An 11,582-nucleotide genomic window follows, 5' to 3' on the forward strand; every position below is an offset into this window, starting at 1 on the left:
TTAGATAATAAAAATTGTTTTTTGTTGGGTACACAAATAAAAAAAAGTTTAAAGTAGTGGTTTTGAGGATTATTCTCTAGTCCTAAGTTATAGGACTTGGATTCTGGAATTCTCCTGTGTCCTTATTACTCATACTGGAGCCTGTGATTCTTCCTGCTTCTCCCATAAGCTGGGCCAGGTCAGTGACAGGAGAGAAGATTGCTCACTGGTTCTCAGTGTACTGATTAATCAGGCTGAGCCCTACGGTTGATAAGATCAAGGCCTTATTGTAGAACATTATAACAACTATAATTATGTCCCAACTTCTTGCCATTATGCTGTTTCCTTGGTGAAATGCAGGCGTTTATTTGAAAGTGATTAATGAAAGATGAATTGCAATATCACTACTTGCAGCGACAACATTTGGAAACTGATGGTGCCCACAGATGAAGTCAGTAAAGGAGTGCCTCTGAAACCCTTTGAGCTTTTTTATGTGTAAGTAACTCTTATGTGTAAATAATTTTTATGTGTAAACATGTCATAGCAAAGACACCTTTGCCGTTGGAACACCTCCCTTCTTACTTTGCTGGTCTTTAGCCTCTATCAAAGGATAAAGATGCCAGTTTTTTCTCAGTACAAATGTACTAAGCAATTTGATAGTCTTTATTTCTCTGTTTATTAATAGCACTTCAGTGTCCACCTTGTGTGTCTTTGCAACATGGGGAGAGAAGGTGGTGAGTGCTGTTCGCTAGTGTGAGAATAAGGCGAGAGCACAGGGTGCAGAGGTGAGTCTGACTGCTGGAAAAGCCCATTTGGGTGCTACTACTAGGGGAAGCTTGAAAAGGAAGGAAAAGACTCCAGACGCTCAGGTTTGCCTGTGAAGATCCTGCAGGTCCCACGGTGGGTACCAGAGCAGTGCTTTCCGCAGTGGCCACACACTGCAGTCACCTGGGACACTTTGAAAACTCTGGAAGCCCAGTCTATACCCCAAGCAATTAGGTCACAGTCTCAGGTGGGTCAAACACAGATATTAGTATATTAGTAACTTAATGTTTCCCAAGTAGTTAAAATGTGAAGCTAAGTTTGAGAATCACTACTTTAGAGGGGACTTTAAACCTTAATTTTGAAGATTTAAGATAGAGTTTTTTGAGAGAGGACTGTATTTTGAGATAAATCTAGGAGAGGCTTTGGGGTGAAAAGATGTTTGGGGCTAAACTTCTCATTCTTTGTTTGAGAACTGAGGCCAAGAGAGGTTAAATGATTTGCCTCAGATCCTTCTGAATCAGTGAAACAGTGATCGTGGGTATCTTGCCTTCTGTGTGTTAAGCATCCCTTAGCCTTAGCTTTCTTAGGTCTGGTTCAAAAACAATGATCTAGAATATCTTAGACGCAGGGGAGAACTAGTGAGTATCAAATGAAATAATGTGTGAGAAAGTCCTTCATAAATTACAGAGCATTATCCAAAGCAAAGACTTTATATTAAAGATATGAGAGATGAGCCTAGAAGTCAGTGAAGGAAGTGAAAACAATTCAACCCAAGGCTCTGAACTGAAGACAGGTCTCATGCTTGGATGGGCGTGAAGGGGGCAGAGCAGCTGGATGCCATCCCCCCTCTTCTCTAGCTAGTTGGAACCTACCCTTTTCCTCTGCTAGTCCTTGTGTGGCTAGAACGTGTTGCTGTAGAAAAATGCTAAGGATAGAAATTGGCTTTGGCACGATACCAAGCTGAGTTTCTGAGCCTGCACCTGGGATGGGAGCCCCGGGCTTTCCACAGAACCTAATTATTTTGTCAGTAAGTAACCAAGCTTTAGTCCCCAAATGTGACTCCTGAGTGCTGAGAACGGCAAGTGAAGTTCTCACCTTTGACAAGAATAAAATGGAAAATGAAAATCACAGAAAGAAAGGAAAGCTGGAGGGAAGAACACTTAGGCTCATCATTTGAACCTCATCATTTTACAAATGGGGAAACTGAGGCTGAGAGAGCAGAAGTGATTGGCACAAGGCCCTTCTGCCACCCAGGAGCAGAGCTGGAGCGGGAGCTCCCGTGCCCTTCCTGCTGCAGCACATTGTGGCATCACCCGGAGCGTGAGGAGGCTGGCGCAGCAGCGAGTGAGGAGCGGCATCCCCTGGGGATGACCAGCGGGACAGGTTTGATTTATGAGGGGAGGGCGATGCCAGGAAGTGCATAGTGTTTGGGGTGCTGCTCCTGGAAGTGCTACGTGGAGGCTTTGAACTGCCACAAAGTAACGCAGGGGATAAAGTAGTTAGGACAGGTGAGTGGACTGGAAGTCCATTTCATCAAGTCACCTGACCTCTTTCCATTTTATCTGTAAAAGGGAAATATCTACCCCACAGTTTAGTGAGAGCATGGAGCCCGCACACCTGGACTCTCAACTCTCTGCAGCTGCGAGGAAGAAGTGGAAAAATCCGTCCACTAAGCCTGGCTGCTTCACTTCCCTTTTCTAATTTCTGACAAACTAAGTGCTTGAAGGGAGAGAGGGTGTTTTCTTGTTTTATTTTATCCGTTTCTTATTTCTAACAGAGATTGGCCTAGAGAGTTGGTGGGCTGAAGGAACATCTTATTGAGGAGTGGTTTCTTTAAACTTCGTTCTCTAACCTAGGAGCTCAGTCTAGAATCTTCTTGTTGGTGTTTTCAGAGCCTGCTCTTTAGTAACATCTCAAGAATGGCTCCACTCAGAAGGGTCTCCTGAGGACCAAACAGTTGCTCCCTCCTGATTATTAAGTGTTCTTTAAATACACTGAATCTCTCTTTAAAGAGACAAGGACTAAAACAAAAATTCTGAATTCTAAAACTCAAACAATGGGATAGGTAGGAAAATATTTTGTACCCATCCTCCCTTTTTCTAACCTGTAATTTAATGAATTAATGTCTTCTTTGGATATACTAAATGTATGTACTCATGCTGTGGACAGTAGAATACAAGTATTATTTTATATACAAAAGATGTTTTGATTATTATGATTAGAAGATGTCTTAATAGATTATTATCCCTACTATATTGGAATTTAGTGAAGGATTATAGCTCAACCATTATATAACTAACATCATTGTTTTTGGTTTACACTTCCCAATTTTTAACTGGCTTTATAAAAAAACAACAACTCATACACAAAGATTGCCCATTCAATTATTTTGGTGATCGTTTTGTAGCCAGGCTATGTTAGAAGGTGTACTAGGATGTCCCACTGCTTAAAGCTAGATGTTCCATTAAAATGTGATGAGGATAAAGGAAAATAAATTAAATTATAAGTGCTTGCAGTTTGTTCTTCCTCACAAGCAAGGAGGAAGAACTCTTGAGATTTCTTTGGTGTACAAAATGTAGAGCCTGGGCAAAGGACAGGCGTATGCCTAAACATGGAGGCTTTGGTTGGGGGACAGATCTTTGAGAGGGAATAGAGAAAGGGAAAGGTAATCTGTTGATCTGGGGAGAGAAATTCATAGTTAGAGAAGGGTCTGAAAATGAGAGTTAAAAATTTGGGTGGATGGGGCCGGGCAGCTCAGATGGGAGTGGGGGAGGGGCAGGGAGGGCAGTTGCTGGGGGGGGATGGGACGAAGGAGGTGGGAAGAGGCTGAGGGAGTGAAAGAAGGCGATGCTCAAGGGAGGGGAGTGAAGGAGGGTCTTCAATAAAAAATGAAAATAAGTTTTGCTGGATATTTCTCCAAAGAAGATAGACAAATGGCCAAAAGCATGTGATAAGGTGTTCAATAACATTAGTCATCAGGGACATGCAAATTAAAGATAGAGTGGGCTATCATGTCACACTCGCTGGGATGGTTATAAGCAAAGAAACAGAACGTAAGTGTTGAAAGGATGTGGGGAGGCTGGATCCCTCCTTCATTGCTGGTGGGGATGTGTGATGGTTTGGTTGTGGTGGAGAGCAGTTTGGCATGTCATTTCTCTAAAATAAACATAGAATTGTCATATGATCCAGCAATTCCACTCCAGGAATTGAACCCAAAAGAACTGAAAGCAAGTGTTCAAACAAAAATGTCTAAATGAATGTTCATAGCAGCACTACTGAAATGGTAGAAGTGACCCAGATGTCTACCATGTGATGAATGGATAAACAAGATGTGGTTATTTATATACAGTAAAGTATTATTCAGTCATAAAAAAGGAATGAAGTACTGCTACATGCTACAACATGGATAGAACTAAAAAATACTGTGCTAAGTGAAAGAAGCCAGACCCAAATGGTCACATATAACATGATTCCATTAATATGAAGTGTCCAGAATAGGCAGATTTGTAGAGACAGAAAGCAGATTAGTAGTTGTCAGGGCCTGGGAAGAATGGGGAATAACTGCTTAGAGCGGGTGAGGTGCCCTTTCGGCATGATGAAAATGTTTTAGACAGACACGGGGTTGTACAACATTGCAAATGCCCTGAATGCCACTGAATTGTACACTTTGAAATAGTTAAAATCATGAATCGTGTATTATGTCAATTTTACTTCAATTAAAAAAGAAGTTTTACTAAGAATTTAAAAGGTCACTCCATTTTCTCCTCAACCTTTTGGCATTTTCTCAGCAGAAACGTTAGAAGTCTGAATTGTTCTCACTTTATGGGTTTTTCTTTTGTTGTTTTTTGTGTGTAAGACAAAGCAGAGATCTGTAATATTGGGTAAGAGATGCTTTATTTTGATATTAAGTCTTGTTTTAGACCTTTTCTGGATAAAATTGTCACTGCTTCACTTGTAGTTTAGGATGTTTAGAGCTCAATCATTAACTGTGTGTTAAACAGTAGAGTGAAATTAACAGTAGTGGAAAACTGACTCTTCCCTTGCTGAATGATGGGTTCACATCATGTGTGGCATGATAGTCTAGTCAAATTAGAGTTCTGAATACATCTCTTTATTTTTTTACAAGAGTATATACCCTTAGAGTTGATTGTGTAGAAAGATACGTGTTTGAGGTCCTCTATGACTTTTGGGCAGCCGTTTGCCACCACTGCAAGTCTGAGAGAGAAACATGCAGAGTGACATCCACATGGTGCGGTCCAGTCTGCCCATCAGGGGTCGGGGGATCATTAGCATGATTTTTGCTCCAAGTCCTTGTGTGAATTCCCCACCCTACCGAGCTGGGCTGACCATGTATGAGTCACTTGTGTGACCTTTGCATCTTTGACCTAAGGCCTGTTTGATCCCAGAGGGCACATTGAGTTTTTTAAATTAGAGTTCCCCCACCCCTTACACCCCTGAGCCCTCTGCCTTTTTTCACTGATCACAGAAAAGCTTAGACATATAGTTATAGATTTTAGCAAGGAAATAGACTTTTGTGGCATAAGTTTTGTGCAGTGCCCTAAATTCTGATTTAATCTTCCTTTCAAATTCATATATGCTGGTATATCTTTGTTTTCCATTTAGTTTTCTGTAGGGTGTTGTATATTTCTAAGTTGCAATTAATATTTTTTAGAATAAGTCAGCGACCAAAATAGAGTCCAGAGATAAAATCCCACTTCTCCACCTCAAATGATAGTGGTCCAGATTGTGGTCTTCTTGCTGTTCCCTTATGCACATACACATGCCCACACATACTCACACACACGTGTGCATGGACATGCACACATCATGGCAGAGGGAAACTCCAGTGGTCACTGTGTTCAGAGTGAGGCCCTCTTATGACAAAGTCATATACTAAAATTTTGATTCAGAGCTTTTCATCAGAACTCGGCTCACAGCAGCTTTTATCTCTTTGTTCCTCAGGCTGTAGATGAGTGGATTCAGCATGGGGGTCACAACAGCATAAAAGACCACAACCACCTTGTTCTGCTCTGCTGAGGCTGTGGAGTGAGGCTGCATGTAGGTCATCAGGGCCATCCCATAAGACATGGAGACCACAGTGAGGTGGGAGGCACAGGTCCCGAAGGCTTTGCGGCGTCCCCCCACGGAGCGGATCCGTAGGATGGCAGCCACAATGTGGGCGTAGGACAGTGAGACCAGACAGCAGGGCACCAGAAGCACCACCACACTAGAGGCCACTATGACCACCTGGTTGATGGTTATGTCCACGCAGGCCAACCTGATGAGTGCCAGCGTCTCACAGGCCACATGGTTCAGCACGCGGTGCCCACAGGTGGGCAGGCGCATGATGACTGCTGTCTCCACTGCAGAATTTGCCAGACCCACAAGCCAGGAGACAGCTGCCAGCCCTGCACAGTGCCTCGGGCCCATCATGGACATGTAGCGCAGGGGGTCACAGACAGCCACGTAGCGGTCATAGGCCATGGCGGCCAGCAGCAGGAACTCGGTCCCCCCCAGGGCCAGTGAGAAGAAGAGCTGGGCCGCACATCGGGTGAAGGAGATGGTCTTCTTCTCCAGGAAGAAGTGCACCAGCATCTGGGGGACCCCGCTTGAGATGGAGCAGATGTCCACCACTGAGAGGTTGCAGAGGAAGAAGTACATGGGCAGGTGTAGTCGAGTGTCCAGCCCAATCAAGAGGATGATGAGCCCGTTGCCCAGCAGGGTCAGCAGGTAGGTAGCCCCAAACAGAATAAAGAGTCCAGCCTGGGTCTGCCCATCACTGGAGAGCCCCAGAAGGACAAACTCACTCCCCCAGGTCAGGTTGTCCCTCCTCATGAAGCAGGTGGGCCAAGCTGCTGGGAGAGGGGCAGAGTCAGAGAGCGGCAAGTAGAAAGCACCTTCAGGAGCTGGGGCTTAAGCCCTGGGCTGTGACTGGAGCTGCAGCCGGGACCCTGACCTGAGTTTCTTAGCTGAGGTGGTGAGGCGAGGATGCAGTGAAGGGCTGGAGAAAGGGACAGTGGGTTCTCACTGGACTGTGAGATTCCCAAAGATAACGGCCTGGTTCTGCTTATGCTTTTATGTCTAGGATCCAGCACAGATAGAATTATATAGGAGGCGATCCATCAGTCAAGAAGGAGTGACAGCGAGAAAAAGTGCTGGATAAAGGATAGAAGGAAAGACACAAAGGAGAATAAAAGAGAACGAAAAACTAAGGAAGGAAAGTAGGAAAATGGAAAAGGAGGAAGGGAAGTGGAAGGTAGGAAAGAAAGGAAGGACTCTTCAGTGTCGGGGAGTAGCAGCTGCGGTGTGGTGATCAGACACTCGAGGCCAAGGGCGGAGTCCCAGGGCTCCCCAGGGTCGCGCCCAGAAAGGAGTGTCTCACATCATTCTCATTGTGCCCATCAGGCCAGATGGAGCTTAAGTCTGTTAGCCAATGTCTGTTAAGCCCCTCGAGGACCCAGGAACTATGCTAAACATCAGACACCTGTCTGTGAACAAGGAACACACAAGCATGAATCCTACTTCCTTGGTTCTTATAAATTAATCAGGACAGAGATTACCATAATTACAAAAATTAATTAAGCATAATTGTGCTAAGTGCTACGAAGGAGAACAAGGCTACTAGTTGGTTAATTAAATTTGTAGCTGTAATTAAATTATCGCTGCAGCTATGTCTTCTTAATAATGTATAATTTATATAGGAAGTTGCAGGCATTTATTTAGATGTTTAAATAAGTGCTTAAAATAATATAATGAGAGCATTTGGAAACCAGTGATACTGACATGTTACTTCTGAGTATAAAGTGACTGAAATCCACTGAGTCTTCATAAAGGAAGGGAGTTCTCCTGTGTCAGCAAAGATTGTGCTGGGTTATCTCATTGGTCTACCCAACATGTTGACCAGCCTGCTATAAAAATAGAATTAAATATCACCATTTTTTTTTCTTATTAAAAATATAATCTCACGGCATATTTCCCCTCTTAAAATAATTAATAAATTAATTAACCTATATTTTAGAATATTAATTGAGTGTATGAGCACTGGCCTTTCCACCAACCTCTAGGAAATTCCTTTCAATGTTAGGAATTTGTGTTCAGAAATTCGGCAGTGCAACAGAATCAAAGAAGAAATTTGAAAAGCAGATCTTGGTAAAATCTGTGAGAATTAAATGAGACAGCAAAATGAAGGACACATGCAATACATCAGTGTTAAGAAAAGCAGACTGTAGCCACAGAATCAAATGCAATAGAATTGGAAAACATAATTCAGTTCACATTTCTTTTGGCTGGGAGTGGCGGCCTGGCCTCTTACTGGTGGCTGGACAGAGCAGAGCCTGGATAGAGCAGGCTTCTCGTCTTCCATTCAGCCCTGGTCGTGCAGTGGCCAGAAGGTGTCACTGTAGAAGCTCAGAATAGAAACTGACCTTAGATCCTCAGGGTTGGAGACCAGGTTCGAGGGTAGCGGCTGGTGGCTAGGCTTCTGAGCACTGCCCCAGCGAGCCTGTGGGTGCTCACGGAGCCTGGTCCTTGTGTCAGCAGAGGAAGTAACTCGGCTCTGATCTACTATGACCGGTAGGCTGCTACAGCATCCACAGTCCTCACCTTCAAAGACACTGTCATGGATCTAGATTCCTTCCCGAAGGGCCCGATCATTCTGCAAGAAAATGAAAAGCGTTAGAAGTGAAAGGAACCATAGAAACAAGGTATTCCATCCACTGCATTTCACAGATGAGGAAACCAAGGAACAGGGGTGAGGTGATTGGCCCCAGGTCAGATCTGCCTGGGAACCAAGCTGGAACAAGGTTTAAAGCTGCACTGCACATTCTCAGCTCTCACTGAGCCCAGCAGTGAGGCTGGGAGGGTGTTTTGCAAGGATATGGCCTCGGAAAGGAGGCACCTGAGGGATCCTAGATTGGAGGCCCAGGACAGCTACCTTGCCATGTAGAGAAATGCTGTGTGGTGAGTGGAAGAAACTTTGAATGAGAAGTCAAGAGATCCAGGGTCTAGGTTGCCTCTTACAGTTGCCTGCTGTGTGCCTTGGACAAGTTACGTGACATCTCTGAGCCTCAGTTTCCTCATTTGAAATGTGTGGATAATAATAATGCCTGCCTCACAGTATTTTGAGTAAGATCAGATGATATCAGTATGAATGTGCTTTGTTAAGTACTAAGGAAACACAAGTGGCTGTTGTTACTATACACAACAAGTCCATTGCACTGAGGTAAATTCTGCCCAGGGACATGGGAACAAGAAACAGTATGAATATGGGCTATAAAGGCCAGAAAGTTAATAGAATGCAGTTCATGAAGCTCCTTTATAATAAATCCTATTGCCTCAATCACCTAATAGCTGGTTAAATAAATAAATGGTATTAACATTTTTTCCAGTAAGCTTTTGATGCTGTTTCTAGATGATGGTCAACTTTTTTATTAATAGATGGCCTTGTTTGCAGCTTTTTGGGATAATAGAGCATTTCATTCCACTTTGCTTGACTTATTGAACATTTACTGAACACTGAGCAGTGCCTTGTCCAGGGGCAGGTGCCCGGGTAGCAGGGTTCAATGCAGCCTGGTCTCCCCCTCTAGGAGCTCAGCTTGGCAGGAGGGGAGAGAGGGTGAGTCACCATGGCCTCATCAGAGTCCTCAGAGGAAGCTATCAGGTCTGGTAACTGGAGGCGTGGAGTCAGACTGTGTAAACAGCCAGGCAGATAAATAGAAATAATAAAGTAGAAGCAAAGAATCAACCAGCACATTTGCTTCTTCAAAATGCGGAGGTGGTTTAGGGTGCATGCGAGTCAGTAGTAAGAAGACCTGGGTTTCAGCCTGTATCAATAAACCGCCTAGGTATCACTGTAAATTACTACTTTTTGAGCCATAGTTTCTTTGTCTGCTTAGGTAAATACCAAGATTTCTCCCAGCTCTGAAGATCTGTAATAAATGAGTACATGTAGGGTGTAGTTTAAAGCAGTATAAAAGGGCAAAGAAATTCTTCCATCCCTGATCACTCTGAGTATGCATAGCTAGTGGGACTGTGGGCTATAAGATATTATGGGTTACTGGGTTTGGGGAATCAAAGCATTCTCATCATACGTAATGTTTGGGGAGGTACCAATGAATGGACCAGTTTGACTTGGAATCGAAAGCTAAGGAGGTAGGGAAGGGGCCCTACAGACGGGACTGGGAGAACCACTCGGGCCAAGACTTAAGACTTGTAGGCTTCTTTCCAAAGTCAGTCTTAGGTAATTCCTATAATGGAATGACCTGTAACAAGGTCCATCAGACCAGGGACCAAACTTGCCTTAGTTCCATAAGAGTTATGCTTCGTAATGATTGAGAATATTCACCTTCCTTGTTTTCAAGAAAAGATGGGATTGTATCTTGGTTGTTATACTTCACTCAGCCCTTCTCCCTTTTTTCTTACCTCCAGCATAATACAAATACCCTGAGGCCGAGGAAATAGCCTTAACTTTTTGATCTCTGCTCTTCAGTTCTTTGAATGTGTGTTTGTGTATACTAGCATTTGAGCTTCTATGGTTAATTGGATATCTGACCAAGACAGAGGAACCTGTTGAGTGGCTCGAAAACAATGAGTTGCATTGTGTAGGTCCTGGGAAGAATCAAAGAGCCTCCAACTAAAAATCACTGAGAAGATCAGTGGAGGATCCCAGGCAGTCCTGGCTGCTCCGAGGGATTGGAGCTCTATCTTCACACCACCTCCCCGTAACCTTCCCTGTGGGGGACTCACCGAGGCTGACTACTCTTCTCATGCACAGAACAGATGGGGAAGCAGCACATTTCTCACCAAGTCCTTGAAGCAGTTGTCCATCCTCTTTTGGGGGATGGAGGTTCCCCTTTGTCAGTCTTAGCTGACAACTTTCCAGAATCTAAGAATCCCCAGAGGGCAATTATTTGCTCTTGGTGTGTTCTTTTCCTCATTCTTCCCCTCAGCTACTTTTCTACAACCACAGCTTCCCCACTAAGTTCCCTATGGGATAAACATTCGGAAAACATTTCATCTTAACTTTTAATTGACCTTCTAGTTCCCAGAATGAGCCCTTCTCTGACTTTTTTGGGCCTTTTACTGCTCTTCGAGGCAATGGCATTGTAGGAGACCTGGGCAGAAGTCAGGAGAGAGGAGTATGTACTCCTCTGACCTGATGGGGAGTGTAACTCCAGAGGCGGAAATCCCGGGGCAGAATACCTTTGAAACCAAAATCAGTCTAAGGGAAAAATAAAGTTTAAGAAACCTGTTTATTTCTTACAAGCAGTCATCCCACCATTCTTTCGACCCTGCTGCAGCAGAAGAGAGCTCCACCCAACCTCTCTGGCCCAGATAAACCCTCGCTTGCCCTTGTAATTACCTGTTGATATGGAGATGGCTACTTCTCTCCACCCCTTGGAAACACCTATTGATACGGAGATGCGCTAAAGCCAGGAGAGAGATTCTGGAAATACTGCAATTTTACCCACAGGAGGGGATTGTGGTTACTTTTAGGGAAGAGAAGAGAACTAAAATCTCAGAGCCTGTTCTCCTTCCAAAGGAGGGAGATTTAAAATAAATCTTTCCGGGGATGAAGGCAACTTCTTCCCAATTTCTGCACATCTACTTTTAGTACTGGGAGTGGTGAGAAAGCATTGCCCAGTAGAGTCAGCATGTCCATGGCTAGGAAGCCATCGAAAAATCCCAAATCACAGTCATTCAAATATTCCCATAGGATCCTTGGTGGCCTCCCATATCCATTTCATGCATATTTTCATACAACCAGAAGCTTTTCTACCTTTCACTAAGCGCCATCCCCTAGTTCTTGCTCATCTTCCACAAAGCTTTAATCTCTTCAC

At 44.0% G+C, this 11,582-nt stretch overlaps 1 protein-coding gene and 1 long non-coding RNA gene across 2 annotated transcripts; one reads left to right on the forward strand and one right to left on the reverse strand.

Annotated features, from left to right (window-relative positions):
• The first annotated feature begins 292 nt into the window (after nucleotides 1-292).
• Nucleotides 293-1,532, forward strand: LOC130684321 (uncharacterized). Its single transcript, XR_008998576.1, has 3 exons — nucleotides 293-474; nucleotides 665-764; nucleotides 872-1,532. It is a non-coding gene; the product is annotated as an uncharacterized LOC130684321 (long non-coding RNA).
• Nucleotides 1,533-5,637: 4,105 nt separating this feature from the next.
• Nucleotides 5,638-7,783, reverse strand: LOC118932613 (olfactory receptor 2F1-like). The gene has a single exon (XM_036926231.2). It carries the CDS (start codon nucleotides 6,577-6,579, stop codon nucleotides 5,638-5,640), a length of 942 nt encoding a protein of 313 aa, XP_036782126.2. The 5' UTR covers nucleotides 6,580-7,783.
• Between the last annotated feature and the right edge of the window lie 3,799 nt (nucleotides 7,784-11,582).

Source organism: Manis pentadactyla, chromosome 7 (genome assembly GCF_030020395.1).
Source record: "Manis pentadactyla isolate mManPen7 chromosome 7, mManPen7.hap1, whole genome shotgun sequence".
In the NCBI taxonomy this organism is placed as follows: Eukaryota; Metazoa; Chordata; class Mammalia; order Pholidota; family Manidae; genus Manis; species Manis pentadactyla.